Source organism: Phascolarctos cinereus, unplaced genomic scaffold, assembly GCF_003287225.1.
Source record: "Phascolarctos cinereus isolate Bilbo 61053 unplaced genomic scaffold, phaCin_HiC Scaffold_2;HRSCAF=192, whole genome shotgun sequence".
Classification (NCBI taxonomy): Eukaryota; Metazoa; Chordata; class Mammalia; order Diprotodontia; family Phascolarctidae; genus Phascolarctos; species Phascolarctos cinereus.
In genome coordinates, this window is record NW_027555625.1 from 325,726,193 (window position 1) to 325,744,647 (window position 18,455).

At 42.6% G+C, this 18,455-nt stretch overlaps 1 protein-coding gene across 4 annotated transcripts in view; it reads right to left on the reverse strand.

The window, feature by feature from the left end:
* The window catches only part of CNBD2 (cyclic nucleotide binding domain containing 2), a 91,163-nt gene that overhangs the window by 37,916 nt on the left and 34,792 nt on the right, over window positions 1–18,455 (reverse strand). For all 4 annotated transcript variants that reach the window (XM_020998573.2, XM_020998574.2, XM_078150253.1 and 1 more), the window contains 5 exons: window positions 14,820–14,873; window positions 12,886–13,049; window positions 9,821–9,977; window positions 7,742–7,893; window positions 4,280–4,418 (listed from right to left, as the gene is read on the reverse strand). In XM_020998573.2, the coding sequence (XP_020854232.1) occupies window positions 4,280–4,418; window positions 7,742–7,893; window positions 9,821–9,977; window positions 12,886–13,049; window positions 14,820–14,873 (666 nt within the window). The remainder of the gene's footprint in view (window positions 1–4,279; window positions 4,419–7,741; window positions 7,894–9,820; window positions 9,978–12,885; window positions 13,050–14,819; window positions 14,874–18,455) is intronic.

The window sequence follows — 18,455 nt, forward strand, 5'->3', positions numbered from 1 at the left end:
GGAAGAAAATAACTTCATGAAAACTAGAATTGGGCAAAAGGAATTGAATCATGTTATAAGATACCAAGAAATAATAAAACTAGAAAAAATAGAAGAGAATCTGAAACATCTCTTTAGAAAAGCAACTGATCTGGAAAACAGATCAAGGGAGACTCAATATAAGAGTTTGTAAAGCCTTTCACGATCTTGCCCAAACTATATTTCCAGCCTCTTTGGACATTACTCCCTCTCCCCTAATCTTCAATCTAGTTCATCATCCATCTCCACACCTTTGCACTCTCTGTTCCTCATGCCTGGAGTGCACACCCTCCTCACCTCCACCTCCTCATAAAGCCTCTCTTTCTTCAAGATACAGCTTAAGATACCTCTACACAAAGCCTTTCCTAAGCCCCTCAAATACTAGTGCCCTTCTCCCTCCTCTCTCAAGTTACCCTATATTTAACTACTTTACTTTTATTTGTATTTATTCTCTTTATATTTAGTCCTTAGTATATATTTATGTGTGTTTTAATTGCCTCGGGATGTAAGCTTCTTGGAGTAGGAATTGTTTCATTCATTGCATTTGTAGCCTCAAGGCCTAACCTTGCATATAGCAGGTGATTAATAAATTGGTTGTTGACTAAATCAATATTTATTTAGATTAAATAAATATATTTTTGGTTGATTGATATAATTTTTTTTTATTTTTAGGCAATTGGGGTTAAGTGACTTGCCCAGGGTCACACAGCTAATCAGTGTCAAGTGTTTGGTCTGAGGCTAGATTTGAACTCAGGTCCTCCTGACTTCAGGGCCAGTGCTCTAACCACTTGCACCACCTAGCTGCCCCAATATAGTTTTTAAAGGCTGAAAAGTTTTACCTTAAAAAAGGAGGCAGTTTGGTGGATGAACCCAGGAATTAATTATCCTGGGTACGAAGGGTAAAATTTCACCTATAATAATAATAGCTTACATTTATATAGCACTTACTATGTTCAGGCCCTGAACTAAGTGCTTCACAATTATTATCTCATTTGATCCTCACAGCAACCCTTACCAGGTAGGTGCTATTATTATCCCCACTGTACAGAGAAGGAAAATGAGGCAGACAGATTAAGTGACCTGCCCAAGTTCACACAGCTAGTAAGTGTCTGAGGTTGGATTCGAACTCAGGTTTCGCTGACTTCAGGCCTGGCCTTCTATCTATCTTGAAACCTAACTTCAACACATTCCCTTTTCCCATTAATGGGAACCTCTTTTGGAATCAAGAATGTCTTTAAAAAAAAGGTGCAAAATTCTCTTGACAATTCTTTGTGGATTAATTTTATCCTGAATATTTCCAAATTAAGTCCACCTCAGTGGACTCCAAGTATCTGCAAGCTGAAACACTCCTTCGCTCCCTCATGGCTGATGAAATGAAAATCCAAATGACTCCCTTAAAAGGAGGACTAGAAGACACAGAGAAGAGAGAGCTGCTGGAGAAAACAGCATAAGACAGAATAGGGACACAGTACCCCTCAGCCCCAGAAATGGTGGGAGAGAAGAGTGTCTGCACCATATAGAGTTCCTAGACCACCCCAACTTCCAAGATTAAGAGAAAGCAGACGCCAAGAAACATGGGCAGCTAGGTGGCCACAGTGGGTAGACCTCTGGGCCTGGAGTCAGGAAGACCTGTGTTCTAATTGGGCCCCAGACACTTACTTGTTGTGTGACCCTGGGCAAGTCACTTCACATCTCTTTGCCTCATTTCCTCATCTATAAAATGAGGATAATAATAGCACCTATCTGGCAGGGCTCTTGTGAGGATTGAATGAAGCAATAATTGCAAATTATTGTGCTTAGCACAGTGCCTGGAACATAGTAAAGGCTATTTAATTTTTGTTATTATTATTATTATTATTAGGAAACAGAGCAATGGTGCAGAGCGAACACTCTCACCTCACCATTTAGTGTTACTGTGAATTATATAGAATATGCACATCTGGGATACAAGGAAGGGCCCAACCAGAGGGTCTGTAAACCTAAAGAACTGGGAAGGTGGGAATCGTCACATAAAAGAGTTGCTTGATTCTCTAACAATTCTTAATGTTTCCACCTACCGGTTATGCAAGAGTTGTCCAGTGTTGCCTCAAGTCTAGAATAGGCTGCCTAGATCCCTAGAGAGGAAGGTCTCAGTGGAAAAGGAGAGTTTCCTTGACCAGACTACTTGGCTTTTTGTCCTATATCCTCTGTCTCCTTAGACCAAGTGTTTACATAGGAGCAGAGCGCTTTTTTTCCCCTTCTGTAGTTAAGACCTCATTTTGGCCACAAACCAAATTCTGATGCCCTCAAAATAAATTTGAAGTGGGTCAAAAGGGTGATTTTTGAGAAGTCCTCAGGATTGAATGAGGTGTGTCCAAGTGCTGACCCATGTGAACAAGACCACCATCTACTGGCAAATAGTGAAATTACATGACTTGTTATGGGCTTGAAGTCTTAGAAAATGAATGGATTTATGAATATTAAGTTGTGACTATAAAGATAAATAATACCACTAGGCACTGAATATTCAATGTTACAATAATAAGCCACAGCTTCAATTTTTTTCTGCTCAACATTCACCATTCCTTCATAAGGCATTCATTAAACTCTTGCTATGTGCAATTTACTATCCTTAACTGTGAGAAACGTGAAGATGATAATAACTGACACTTGCATAGTGCTTTAAGATTTTCTTTTTATTGGAGGCAATCAGGGTTAAGTGACTTGCCCAGGGTCACACAGCTAGTAAATTTCTGAAGCTGGATTTGAACTGACTCCAGGGCTGATACTCCATCCACTGTGCCACCCAGCTGCCCCTGTTTTAAGCTTTCAAAGTAATCTTTGCCCTCCAGGAATTTACAATCCATTTGCATGCAGACTGCTGCAGTAGTTAAAGAATGATATCTGATCAGAAGCTGTGAGCATTAACAGCTTGCCCCCTGGTTAACTCGGGGGTCAGGACAGTGGAAAAGTACAACCTTGTCTGTCTTTGCCTATATACCTTATAGGCACTTAGGATGACTTAACCTGAAAAACTCCATATTGGAATCCTATCATTATAACTATGACATCAAATAGTATAAAAATTGCAATGATCACAGAGGCCAATGAGGAAGCCTTTGCAATGGACCAGGAAAGAAGTGATGAGAGCCTGAACTAAGGTGGTAGCTATGTGAATAGAGAGAAGATATATTTGAGACATGTTGTAGAGAAACAAATGATTGAAATGTGGCAACTAGTAAACACATAGTGAGAGTAAAGAGTTAAAGATTACACCAAGGATGTCACTGAATATAATAAAGAATAAAGAACCAGCAAAGGAGACTGACAAGGAGTGGTCAGACAAGCAGAAGCAAAAACCAGAGAAGAAAGAATTATCTGATAGGAGAAAGTGATGAAGGTTCAGGTGCTGCAGAAAGGCCAAGAAGGATGAAAACTGAAAAAAGGTCATTAGATAAGGCAATTGTTAACTTCAGTGAGAACAGTTTCAGCTGAATGAGGAGGTTGAAAAGCAGACTACAGAAGGTTTAGGAGAGAGTGAGAGAAGTGGAAGTAGAGGCACTGAGTACAGATTTTTCAGGGAGTTTATCTGGGAAAAGAAATATAGAATGATACCTAGCAGGGATGGTCGGATCAAGTGAGAGTTTTTTAAGGATGAGGGAGATATGGGGGTGTTTGTAGGCAGCAGGAAACGAGACAGTATATAGCGAAAGATGGAAGATTAGAGAGTGGGAATGATAGTGGGACAATCTGCTGGAGATGACTTGGGGGATGGGGTCAAGTTCATGTATGTAGAGCTGTTGACCTTGTCAAGGAAAAGGGCCACTTCTTTGTGAGACGCTGGAGTGGAGAAGATGGGGGAGGGCTCAGAGAGACGCTACACTAGGAGAAGGGAAGAAAAGAGAGTTCTCATCTAATGGCCTCATGGTGGGGGGGAGTAAAAAGCATGAGTTAAGTTCCCCAGCAAAGAGCATGGGGGAGTAGAGGTAGCATGAGTAGGCTTGAGAGACAAGTTTAGAAAAGGTATTGTGGTGAGTGGGTTAGAGAATTGATTATGGCAAGAACTGTGTTTCTCAGTTGTCAGACTATATATGTACATGTTCTATATATATATATATACACACACACATACATATACATATATATGTATGTATGTGTGTATATGTATTTCATATGTAGATTCCTTTTGTGCTAAAGCATACACCCTCTTTCAAAGTGGCCTGTCACCCTCCACACCCTCTTTCTCCCCCAGCCCCTTGACCTTTCTGTATCCAACTCTCACCTCTGTGACAAACATAATAAAGCCAGAATCCGTCACATTCCGAGCTATCAGCTGCCCAAATGAGAACTTCTCCACTTTGCAATTACTTGCCGCTTTTAAGAGGGTCTCATAAGACCATGTCTTAAAGAGATAATGTTCCCTGAGGAGAAAGGATATTAAAGGCCATTTATTTTTCTGAGCCAAGGATTTGGGGGACATCCTGTCTCCCCAATTCCCCCACCTCTACCCCCTTCCTTGCCAGAGACACAACTAAGGTAGATCAATAAGGGCTTTTCCCATGGTATTAATATCTAAAAAGCATCATTGTCCTTCCCATGGCCTTGCTCCCAACCATCTATCACCATCCCACCCCCCCCACCCCCCAAACCTTTCCCACCTTAGCTGGACATTCAGCAGCATAAAAACTTCCCGGCATCTCAAACATGCTTCCTCCTGTACCCTAGCTAGGCTTCCCACCCCATCTTCAAACCCACTTGTACCCCCCTCCATTTGCCCCAAGTGAAAAAAAATCCTAGTCATGGTTCTGTACCCTTGATCTGATCTAGTGTTTAATCAACCTCTGTTTCAAATGTGTTTCCTGTAAACAACATATTGTAGGATTATGGTATTTAACCCATTCTGCTATCTGCTTCCATTTTTTGAGAGGGTTCATCCCATTCACATTCACAGTTATGATTACTATCTGTGTCTTTCTCTCCATCCCTTCCCCCCCTTTATGCTTTTCTTTCTTTCTCCTTTCTCCTTTTTTCTCCTCACTAGTGTTTTGCTTTTGACCACCACCTCCCTCAGTCCTGCCTCCCTTCTATTAGCCTACCCTCCCCTTTCTTCCCCTTTACCCTTACTACTTCTTCCCTCCCTTTTATCCCCCCTTCCTTTTCTTTCCCCCTTTTCCCTCCTACTGCCTATAGGGCAAGTTAGAGTTCTATACCTAACTGATTATGTTATTCCCTTCTTGAGCCAAATCTGATGAAGGTAAGGTTCAAACAATGCTCATCTCCCTCCCTTCTTTCCCTCTGCTGTAATAGGTTTTTGTGCCTTTTCCTGTAATGTAATTTACCCTTGTCTGCCTCCTCCTTTCCTTTTCTCTCAGTACATTTCCTTAGTTAGATCAGATTAATCCACTTCCTTGAATCCATTTAACCCACTGGATTAGATTTTTTTTTATCATTACATCAAAGTCAACTTATACCCACCCCCTTTAAGTATATCCCTTTAACGTGGTGTAATAACAATACAGTTCTCAAGAGTTACAAGTGTCATCTTCCTTTGTAGGGACATAAACAGTTTGCCCTTATTAATAACATGTTGTTTTTTCTGTCCCATTTACCTTTTTATGTCTCTCTTGAGTACTGTATTTGAAGGTCAAATTTTCTGTTGAGCTCTGGTCTTTTAATCAGGAAGGTTTGGAGGTCCGTTATTTCATTCAATGTCTGTCTCCTCACCTGAAAGATTATACTCATTTTCACTGGGTAGTTGATCCTTGAATTGTAATCCAAGCTCCTTTGATTTACATATCGTATTCCATACCCTACAATCTTTTAATGTAGAAGCTGCAAGGTCCTGTGTAATCCTGGCTGTGGTTCCATGATATTTAAATTGTTTCTTTCTGGCTGCTTGCAGTATTTTCTCTTTGACCTGGTAATTTTGGAATTTGGCTACTGTATTCCTTGGCATTTTCAATTTGGGATCTCTTTCAGGAGGTGATCAGTGGATTCTTTCTATGGCTATTTTACCCTCTGGTTCTAGGAGCTCAGGGCAGTTTTCCTTGATGATTTCCTAAAAGATGCTGTCCAGACTCTTTTGTTTGTGATTTTCAGGTAGACCAATAATTTTTAAATTGTCCCTCCCGTGTTGATTTTCCAGGTTAGTTGTTTTACCAGTGAGCTATTTTACATTTTCATCTATTTTTTCCATTCTTTTGTTTTTGTTTGACTGATTCTCTGTCTCTCATGAAGTCATTAGCTTCCACTTGCCCAATTCTAATTTTTAACAAATTTTTTTCTTCTATGAGATTTTGTACCTCCTTCTTCATTTGGCCAATTATGCTTTTTAAGGAGTTGTTTTCTTCAGTGTACTTTTTTTTTTCAGTTGGTCAATTGTATTTTTTAAGGATTTGTTTTCTACAGTTAATTTTTGTCCTTCCTTTTCCAAGTTATTGACTCTCTCTTGCATACCTCTCATTATCTTTCCTATTTTATCTTCTACCTCTCTCATTTGACTTTTAAAATCCTTCTTGAGTTCTTCTAAGAAGTATTTTTTGGGCTTCAGACCAGTTCATATTCCCTTTTGAGGTTCCAGATGTGGGTTTGTTGACAGTGTTGTCCTCTTCAGAATTTCTGCCTCAGTCTTCACTATTCCCATAATAAGAATCTATTGTACATTTCTTTTTGCTCATGGTGTTTGCTTATTTCCTGGCCTTTAAAAAGATTGAGCTTTCCTGCTGGGGAGCAGGGGGCACTGACCCAAGCTTCTTGTGTTGGGAGCCTAGGGCCTGGTCACTGGTTTTGTGTGCTGGGGCCTCCAATGTTGGCAGTTGGAGGCTGTAGGGTTCTGGCAGCTGGAATCAGCAACACTGGAACTCTAGGGGTAGGATTGGGTAGTGTGGCTCCTGGAGATTTCCTGCTCACCTGGGCCTTTCCTTCCTTTCCCCTCCTTCAGCTCCTTTCAGATGGATGTTGCAGGGTGTTTATCTGCCTGGGGCCCCTTGGAGCACTGCTTCCCTTAGTTTTTCTGTGGCACTGGGAGACTGGGAGACTGGAAGACTGGGTTGTTCTTATTCTACCATCTTGGCTCCAGGAAGTAGAAAATCCTAATCACCCTCTCTAATGTTAGGAAGCTATTTCACCCCCTTCCCTGAAACCCATAGCTCCAGCTAGCATGACGTCCTCACTGTCCCCCAACCAAAATAGCCCTGGCATGATTGTACCTCCATTTTTCTTACCTGGATGCTCCCTTTCTTCCATAGAGGTTTCCTTGGCCTCTCCAACTCCCTATATCCTAGAGTACTTCTTATTTGTAACATGTGGTCATACTTGAACCTATACTGTCTGATAATATTTGACTGTCTTGCCTCTTCTACTAGAGATCTTGCCAACCTTGCCTCGAGGGCAGGATCCATGTTGTAAGAGGATCAGAGATTTAGAGCTAGAAGGGATTTCTTGAGAACTTATGAGTTCATACTCTAGGATCCACAAATTAGGTTTTTAAAAAATCTTTTAATAGCTATATTGAAATGTAATTGCTTTCTGGCATCCTGAGATGTGCTTCCTCCAGCCCTCTAGCTAAGTTCCCCCTCCCACTTGCAGCTCTGCCCTTCTCCCCTGAGATGAGGAAATTGAAGGTGACTGCCCAAGTCACACAGCATTCCCCTCCCTGCTCCCCTTTCTTCCTCACAGAGTCTAACCTTGGGCTTCCATAAAGCCAGTATTCCATAACTACTTGATGAGCCAATGCTTGATTTACCTGAAGAAATTAAACCGAGTTTGAAATTCCTTCTTCATCTCCTCATCCACCATATTACCAAATAAATCCTCCTTGTCCACAACCAGTAATTCAGTGTCTTCCATACAGACCACAGTGGCGATCCTCTCAGCTCCAGTCAACAAAGCCATCTCCTATAGGTGGGAAATAAAAGAAGGAGATCTCTCTTCCTGCCTCCCACCTCTTGGCACTCCCATTCATTCTTCACAACATTGTTAGATTAATCAGTCAATCAACAGGTATTCATTTGGCACATTTTATGTGCCAGGCACTGTGCTAAGCCCTGGGGATACAAAGGGAAGCAAAAGCAAAAACAAAAATAGTTCTTGCCCTCAAGGACCTTATGTTCCAATGTGTGAGATGACCTAGTTAAGTCAGATGAATAAAGAAAATATATAAATAAGATGAATTAATAAATAAATAAGATGAATACAGAGAAGATGGAAGATAGCCACAGACGCTATGACACTAGCAGCTAACGGGGGTGGAGGGAGGAACCACCAAAGATCTCCTGGAAGATGGGGTGCTTAAACTGAGTTTGAGGAAACCAGGGATTCTAAAAGTAAAAGGTCAGAAAGGAGAGCACTCCTGGCACGGAACATAGCCAGTATGGAGACAGGGGGACAGGAAATGTCATGTCATATAAGAGGAAGAGCAAGGAGGCCTCATAGTGTTGTAGATGGCAGTAAAATGTACAAAGTCTGGAAAGGAAGGAAAAGAACAGGTTGTGAAATGCTATAAATAAAAAAAAGGAATTTACATTTGACCCTGGAGGTAATAGGGAGCCACTGAAATTTCTAGAGCAAGAGAGTGATGGTGGTTACTTACCATTTAGGAAAGTCACTTTGGCAGTGGATGGAGAATGGCTTGAGGTCAGCAGGACAATTAAGAGACTATTGTAACAGTCCAGGCAAGAAGTGATGGGGGTCTGGATTGGGATGGTGTGCTGGGAGTAGAGAATCCAATGTTTTTAAGAGATGTTACAGAGAAAAAAATGACAATATTTGGGAATGATATATGGGGGTGAGAGAGAAAGACTGAAAGAGATATACAGAAAAGAGAGGAGAGAGAGAGGCAAAGAAAGGAAAAAGGGAGAGAGACCCAGAGGTGGCATTTGGGATACAAAGAGTAGTTCCAGTTTGGGTGGTTAAGCAAACCCTTGGAAGAGTAGGGAGTAATGTAAGATTGGAAAATCAGGTGGTACCAGACTACAGAGGTCCTTGAGTATGCAGTGGGAGATTATTAACTTTGCACTGTGAGTAAAAGAAAATTTTTGAGCAGGGAAGTGACATGGTCAGGTCCATGATGGCTCACATTTCTCTAGGGCCTTAAGTGGAATGGAGTCCCTGCCTATCCTAGGGAAGAGAGTGTGACAATTAAGATTCTCTTTCTACAGATGCGAAAACTATTGCTCAAGGGACAGCTAAGTGGTGCAGTGGATAGAGCACCGGTCCTGAAGTTGGGAGGACCTCAGTTCAAATCTGGCCTCAGACTGAACATTTGACACTTACTTAGCTGTGTGACTCTGGGCAAGTCACTCAACCCCAATTGCCTAAACAAAACAAAATAAAAACTATTGCTCAGAGAAATAAAGTGGCTTCTCTGGGGTCACAGAACAAGTAAATGGCAGAATTTGAATTTAGGCCATTTGGATCTAGATCCATTTTCTCCCATAGCACTCAAACTCCTATATGTAAAGCAAATTAATGACGACAGGATGCATTGGTTGGAATAGACAATCTCCAAATTTCCTTCTAGGTATTTTAGTGATTAGAATCACACAACATGTGACTCTAATTCAGCCTTCGTTGTAAAGAGAAACTGAGATTCTAAAAGCCCGAATTCCTGTAAACATCCTGCAGGCAAATCTGGACCACAACCTTTATGTGCTGGCCCAAGACTCCTGCTCTAGGACTTTTTCTGTCACAATCCTGCTTTGCTTCCCTCTAGCTGGGCCTATTCCCTGAGAATATCACCCTTTTGGGGAACTGGGAATGCCATTCTCACAAACCCCGCCAAACAGCTGGGCTTAAGGGGAGAGACTGAAGGATACCAACTCACCCCAAAAGATGAGCCCTTGTAGAGCAAGTCCGGGTGTGCATCTAGGAAGGCACTGCTCCCATCTTCATCTGCAGTCATAGCAACCGTCCCCAAGTAGATGAAGTAGAAACTGTTGCCCTTATGCCCCTTCTTAAAGATCACACGCCTGCGGCCAAACCTAAGAAGAAGTACACAGACTATCACGTGGGGAGCAGTGGAGAATGGAACCTGATGGTGAGACCTGGACTTGGAAGATCTTCTCTTGGAAAGAATCAAGTAAAATATTCACATTCTTCTTCCCTCTCTCTAGTATCATTTTCCTAGGTGGTGACACTCCAGCCCTGGACAGCTCCTGGTGCTACTTTTGCTTGGTCTGGGGGGGCCCTGGAGCTTGCTACTTAGTGAATTTTTAGCCTAGGTTTAAAGCTGCCACTTCTAAATTGGTTCATGAGGCTTGGTGCAAGGTAAGTGTTTGCTTCTGAGTATAATGCCTTGAACAATAAGGAGCACTGTGATACCATGGGAAGAAATCTAGATTTGGAGACTGAAGACCTAGGTTCAAGTCTTGCCTCTGACACTAATGTGTGTGACCTTGAACAAGTCACTTAACTGGGCCTCAGTTTCCTCACCTGCAAAATAAAGGAGTTGGACAAAATGACTTCTAAGATTCTTTCCAGTTCTAAATCCACGTACTTAACCTAGATAGAAACAGTGATTTCACTGGTATAGATTACCCCCAGCAGAGGAAAATACCTCTCCCAACACAGATCAGCAGCACCTTCTCTGCAGTTTACAATCTTAGAGAGTTGTCTAGATTAGTGGTGTTAAACTCAAACAGAAACTATATATAAGGATCCGCCAAGCATATTTTGACTTAGAAAACCAGTTATTAACATTATCTATGTCCTATTGTATTTTTGTTAAAAATGTTTCCCAATTACATTTTAATCTGGTTTGGGCTACACTTGGGTATGTAGCCTCTGGCCAGACGTTTGACACCTCTAGAGCACAGAAAAATCAAGTGACTTTGCCTAAGGTCACACAGCCAGGCTGTGTCAGAGACAGGATTTAAACCTGGACCTTTCTTGCTCCAACACCAGCTCTCTAGCCGCTTGGCCGTGGTTCCTGTCAAAGATCTGTCTAACATAGTCAGCATTTAATGTCTTTTTAAATGAATCGAATGAAATTTTCCATGACTCAGAGGCCTAATTCAAATGTTATCTTCTCTCTGTCATCTTCCCTGAGCACTCAAGGCTGGAAATGAGCCCTCTTTATTCTGTATTACTGAAACACTCCCTGCCTTTACCACTCAACAAGCTTGTTCACAGTCAACCTTGTAATGTAGTGATTAGTAGATGTCTCACTCCCCCTACTTGACTGTGAATTCTTGCAAGGTAAAAAAAAAAATTGTCTTATGAGCATAGGATGATAGCATTATAGCCAGAAAGCTTGTCAGAGGCTATCCAGTTGAATTCCCTTGTTTTACAGAAAGGAAACAGAGACCTAGAGGAGAACCTAAGGTCACACAGGCAGAGCCAGGAGCAGAAACTGGGTCCTCTTTATCCATTTCTGACTCCCCAAAGGTGTTCTGTATATGGCCTTGCACTTGCTAAACATGGAATAAACCATTTGTTGAATGAATTAAGAGATTAAGGTTAGATCTATTAATAATAATAATATTAACAATAACACATTTTCATAACACTTTAGGGCAGCTAGGTTATACAGTGGATAGGGCACCGAGTCTGGAGTCAGGAAGACTTGAGTTCAAATCTGGCCTCAGACACTTAGCAGCTATGTAACCCTGAGCAAGTCACTTACCCTATTTGACTCAGTTTCCTCATCTGTAAAATAAGCCACAGAAGGAAATGGTAAACCACTCCAGCATCTTTGCCAAGAAAACCCCAAATGGGATCATGAAGAGTTGGACATGACTAAAATGACTGAACAACAATAACACTTCAAAATCTGAAAAGCATTTTCTTCATAACAACCCTTAGAAATGGGTAGTACTAATATTACACCCATTTATAGGTGATGAAATTAAGATTTAGGGAGGTGAGGTCACTTGGCTAAAAAGTTCCAATCTATAAGACCCTGGAACAACTAACCAATTAAGTCTGGCATCTCATTCTCTTAATCTTATGAAATAAATGATCCCAGGGACCTCTGAATAAAACCATCATCTGGGTCCCCCAGTCCAAATTCCTGCCTGATGAATTCCCTCTACAACTGCTGCAAAACTTTCAAGGGCAACATGAACCAGATCAAAATGTTGATGGGAAATATTTAACAAAATAAAAATATAGTACAATGTAATGTTCCCTGGTGGTTTTGTAGGTCAATATGCAGGGATCCATTTCTATTTGAGTTTGACACCAGCATTCTACTATGCTGAGAAACAGGGGAAAGAAACCTGATTTTGGCAGCACAGGACCTGGGTTCAAATTCATCCTCTGACCTTTTCTACCTGTATAACCTTGAGTGAGTCACTTAACCTCCTTGGGTCTCAGTTTTCTCTTCTGTGAAATGAGGAATTTGGAATTCATAGACAGCCTCGGTTCCTCTTAGATTTATGAACCAATGATGAAATGGTTTAGTCCTTTCTTGTGAATATTACCCTTTCTGAAGCAGCCCTTCGCATTTGCAGCTCTGACTTTAAGGAAAATTTTTCTTTCAGAGCCATGATAGATCTAGGCAAATGGGGCTTTGTCCCAGGGCCCTGACATAGCAGGAGAAGGGCACACTTCCTCCCACAGCCTGAATCACCACACCTTTTAGTTCTCTGCTGACCCAAACTGTCATACATCATCACTGCCCCTGGACCACACACAGAGGGTCCCACCATTAGAGTACGTGCCACCACCACCCCAACTCCTCTGAGGGATGAAGGGGTGCGTCAACCATTTTCCCTGTGGCTGAACTGTCCTCTGAATGTCATTGTCCTCCCTCCCAGCTGTTCTCCCTGCTCCCAGCTGGTTTTGCCCCCACTGGAAATATTCTTCACGATAGTTCTGTCTCCCTTTCTTGGCAGGCCCGTCTCTCCCTAGAAGCAGAAGATGGCTGGACCTGTAGTTGGCACTGACCGTTCGTAGCGGATGACTTTGGCCAGCAGCAGCTGGATCTGCGGGCTGTAATTCCAGAAGCTTTCCAACACCTGCAGAAACTTGCAGAGGTTGCGGACCTCTTTTTTGTCTCTCCACTCTGGCCTCTTCTGAGTAATTTGAATAGCTCTTTGAGGGAAGTGTCCCTGGAAAGAAAAGACCCAAGTGGTGGCGTGACCCAAAGCCAGGTCTGAGAGACACTTTCCCTTCCCTGACTTTATTTCCCTTCCCATCCATTAATACTGCCTATTTCATGTATCCTGGCCTCTTCCAGCAGGTAGAGATGGGGTATCCCTCCACCAGCTCCTCATACATATTCCTAATGCTGTGTTTTTGCTCACACTACTCTCCCTTAATGCCTGTAACACCCTCCCCTCTGCCCCTAACTAAATCCTATCCACCCCATCAGGACCCAGCTCAAACACTCATGTCTTCTGCCACTAATTTGCTGTGAGACTGTGTCCCCATCTTTATAGATAATCTCTAATAATTCATGACTTGAAGACCCTTCCCCATCATGGGGTTTCAGTTACCTCCTTAATTTGATGAACACTATTGACTCTAAAGTACTATTTGGTTTTTATACTATGTATTCTGAGTTCTAGAGTCCACTTCAGTGCAATAGTCTATAGTCTTTGTTCTAGAATGCCTCCCATCTTATATTCTAGGTCTATCATGAGCACTCCAGTCCACTCTGAGCTCTCTCCTTTGGGTTCCTCCTGTAGCACTTATACTGTATGGACACTCATCCGCTATCTCACAGTGTCAGTCTTAGCTCCCTATTAGACTTCAACTTCAGGGTTCTTATCTTTTACCTTTTACCAGGGTTATTACACCTTAATAAAAGGATTTGTTCTGTGAAGTTTGGATTCAGTTAAAGGACCATACTTGAGGACCTTAGAGGGCCACATGTGGCCTCAAGGCCACAGGTTCCCCACCCCGACCTGACTTGGGGCTCATGAGGGGGAAGAGACATCATTGTCATCATCTACAACCTATCACGTATCCTCCCCACACACACACCCAGCACAAAGTTAGTAATCAACAACTGTCAGGGCTTATAATGGAGGGTGGGGAGCAAGAACAGAAGTGATTTTCCTCTTCCCTTTTTTCTCCTCAGAGAGCAGCTTATTGTTCTGGGAAGATAAGGAGAGCAGTTGGGAAAGAGAACTGACATAGAAATTAAAGAGCTCCTTTCTCCTTCCCCAACCTCACTGAAGTGACAGTAGAAGCTGGGTCATGAAGAGAAGGTGAAACCTAGAATTATAGAACATCGGAGGTGAAAGGGCCCATTGTTGCCTGCAACCAGATAGTACACCGAACGGAAAGGCGTGAAATAAGACATGAAGAAGTGGGCCAGGCGGAGCAGAAAAACTGACTCAGTTTATTTTTCTGAGGGTACAGGATATATAGAGAAAATCCATCCTAACTTCAAAGAGTCCTCCCTGTGAGACACTCCCGAAACATCTGCTAAGGATATGATAACATACATTTCCTCCTTATCAGAGTTCCTAGATAGAGTTGTAAATTCCAAGGCTTTTTCCTGGCGCCTGTATAGAGGAGTGAATATGTAAATCTAAGGTTCAAAGAGTGAGAAGGAATGTCTCAGGAACCTCCTAACAGGGAGAGATTGGAGAGCCATGCTTCTTAATTATTGAGCCCTTTGGGTAAAAGCCTGGGCAAAGGTCAAACTCTGTCCTGGATCTTAAACCCATATCAGACTCTTAAGATCAGCCCTCAACAGCCCATCATACAGATGAGGAAATTGAGAGAGAGGAAGGGCCTTCACAGCAAGTCAGTGACATAGCTAGTACTGAAACCCAGAGAGTTTCTAACTTACATTTCAGGCTACCCAGTAGCCCACCATGAAGATAAGAAATTGGTTTCTGGCTGTGAGAGGCCAGTGCCATCCATACCTGCTCGAAGAAGAAGTCGCTATAGTTGAAGGTCAGTTTGGTCTGCTTCCTTTTCTGGAAAAGAGGAGGGAAGGGAAGATAAGTTCCTGTTCTCAGCACAGGATCCAGTCTGTTGGTTATTGTTGGTTAACAGAAGAGCCCAGGGCTCTTCATTAGGCCCAACTCACTTTGGCCTAACCTCTACAGCTTACCATCATTCATTGGCACAGACATTGGTGAAGTGCTGCTATGGCAACAGAGGAAGAAAAAATAAAGGGAAAAAAGAAAAAAGAGAGAAAGAGGAAAAAACAGAACAGAGAGGAAAGAAGAAAGTGAAGGGAACGAGAGAGGAGGAAACAGACAACAGAACAGCAAGGAGAAATAACAGAATAGAGAGGGAAGGGGGAAATAAAGATAAACCGAGGCAAAGAGCAGAGACAAGAACACACAACAGGAAGAAGGAAACTATAGAAAAGAGGGATGAAAGAACAGAGAGGAGAAAATAAGAATGAGAGAAAAAGACGATAGGAAAGAATGGAGGAAAACAGTCAATAAACATTTATTACGTGTTAACACTAAGTGCCAGACACTGTGTTAAACTCTGAGGATACAAAAAGAGGCGAAAGATATTCCCTGCCCTCAGGGAGCTTACAATATAAAAGGCAGACAACAAACAAACAAATATGTACAAAAACAAGAGAGATACACACATGCACACATATATACATACACATATAGGTATGTATATATACACATATGCATGCATATATATATGATAAATAAGAAATAATCAACAGAAGGAAAGCACTAGAATTAAGAGGGATTGAAAAAGACTTTCTGTAGATGGTGTGATTTTGGCTGGGACTACAAGGAAGCCAGGAAAACCAGGAAGCAGAGATGAGGAGGAAGAGCATTCCAGGTCGAGAAAATGCCCAGAGCCGAGATGGAGCATAGTGCTGGAGGACCAGCAACAAGATTGGCATCAGTGGAGTGATGAGCACGTGCGTGGAGTGTTAGGGGGAGTATAATGCATAAAAAGAGCAAAAAGGTAGGAGGGAGCTAAATTATGAAGGGCTTTGACTACCAAACAGAGGATTTTGTATTTAATCCTGGCAGTGATAAGGAATCACTGGAATTTATTAAGTTAGTGGGATGACATGGTCAGACCTATACCTTAGGAAAATCACTTTAGTGGCTGAAAGCAGGGTGGATTGGAGTGGGGAGAAACGAGGCAGGCTGACCAACTAGCAGGACATGAGGAGATGGGAGCCTGCCCCAGGTGGTGGCAGTGTCAGAGAAAAGAAGGTATCGGTGACATGTTTCAAAGGCAAAATCGACAGGCCTTAGCAACAGACTAGATACAGGGGGTGAGAGATAAGGAGGGGTCAAGAAAGACAACTATGTGAGCCTGAGAAACTTGGAAGATGGTGTTGCCCTCAACAGTAAGAGGAAAGTTTGGATGGGAGGAAAATTTGGGAGGAAAATAATGAATTTAATTTTGGACATGTTGAGCTTAATATGTCTGTTACAGGACATCCAGTTCAAGATGGCTAATAGGCAGTTAGAAAACAGATCAAATGGAAAGAACAGAATAGATAACAGAGAGTGGGAGGAAGAGCAGAGAGAGATTAAAAAAAAGGAGAGGGCATCTATCAAAATCTGGTGGCATCTTAAGAGATTTAGAGTCTAGAACCTTACAGATGAGGAATAAAACAAAGAAAGAGAGAGAAGAAAGGAAAATAAGGGAAAAGAAGAAAAGGGTAGTTCCAGGTGAGATTGGGATGATAAATGACAGGACAGACAGGACAGGCCTATCCTTCTGTGAGTTCTTCAAGATTCTGTCTCTCTGTCTCTGTCTCTTTTCCTGTCTCTCTCTGTTTCTCTCTCTCTCTGTCTTTCTGTCTGTCTGTCTGCTTCCCTCTCTTTTTCTTCCTCTCCCTCTCTTTCCCTCTCTTTCTCTTCCCACCCCATCTCTCTCTGTCTCTCCTGGCACTCCTCCCCCCTCTATCTCTGTCTCTCTGTCTCTGTCTCTCTCTGTCTCTCCCTCCCCCTCTCTGTCTCTGTGTCTCTGTGTGTGTCTCTGTCCCTCTGCTTCTATATCTCTCTGTTTCTGTCTCTGTTTCTGTCAATCTCTCTCTCTCTCTCTCTCTCTCTCTCTCTCTCTCTCTCTCTCTCTCTCTCTCCTCTCTCTTGTCTCTCACTCCACAGCTAGGTTGGTAACTTCCTTGGGTTTGCACTTAGTATCCCCAGTGTGAAAGAAAGATGCTCTCCAGCTTCAGATGAAAGAGACCTGAGTCTCAAATATGTACATAATGAAACTAGGAAGGAAGGGGAAGACCTTCGGTGACTCAAGCCCACACCAGATCATGTCAACTACCATCAGAGGCAATCTCTTACAAAGGTAGGGTTTTCCCCAACAAATAAAATACATAAATTCTCTATTATGGAACTTCCCTACTCTGTATAGATAATTTGTAGTAGACTAGAAAAAGCACTAGCTCTAGAGTCAATCCCATCTCTGATGCTTTCTTCTGTGTCACCATGTTGGAAATCACTTTACTTCCTTAGGCCTCAGTTTCCCCATCTGTAAAATGAAGGGGTTGGATTGGATGGACTTTCAGGTTCTTTCTAGCTCTAGATCTATGATGACCTTAGGGTGCCTCTAGGTAGAGTGACCAGGAGCCCTATGGTTGTGAGAAGAGCACTGAGAAGAATGAAATTTTAAGTTCATGAACTTTAAGAGGCAAGAAGTAAAAGTACTGTGGACTGGCAACATTTTTCTCTGATCTAAAGACTTGCATTTAGGAAACACCATTTCAATGAGTTGGTGCTCCAGAGGCACTGGGGCCACCCTGCCAGATTGACTGGAGATTGAGTCTTGACCCTGCTGGGCAGCTAGATGGCACCATAGTGGATGGAGCATTGTGCCTGGAGTCAGGAAGACTAATATCCCTGAGTTCAAATCTGGCCTCAGACACTTACTAGCTCTGTGACTCTGTGCAAATCACTTAACCCTGTTGGCCTCAGTTTCCTCATCTGTAAAATGAGCTGCAGAAGAAAATAGAAAACCACTCCAGTATCTCTGCCAAGAAAACCCCAAATAGAGTCAAAAAGAGTCAGACAGGACTGAAACAACTAAACAACCACTACATCAATGACCTAACCCTGCCCCTTAACAGCTGCATAACAATGGCCAAGTTATTTTACCTCTCTGAGGCAATTTTTAAGAAAAGCACTTTGTGGAGTTCTGCTTCCAGGAGCCAAGATGGTGGAATAAGAAGTAAGTTGCTCTCACTGTCCCTTATTAACCTCTGAAAGCCCAGAAAATATCGATCCAGGAAAAACCTTGGAACAGCTGAACCAGAAGAAAGATGGGGTGCAGCAGTCCAGTAGCCCAGGTAACTTGAGGGATTAACAGGAAAGGCCCCTCTTGCCCTAGGGGAAAGGGAGCAGTACAGAACAGGGGATGTCCCAGAAAGCTAGCAGAAAGCCCCACCTCAGCATACTAGGGGGAGATCCTGAACCCCAAATGGTGGAGCAGGCAAACACCAACACCAGGACCCCCAAGTGCCTCAGAAGAGGGGAACCAGTGGAAACTGGCTGAAAAAACCACCACATGCCTCAGTGTTCTATGGGGACCAGGTCTCCCAGTGCCTC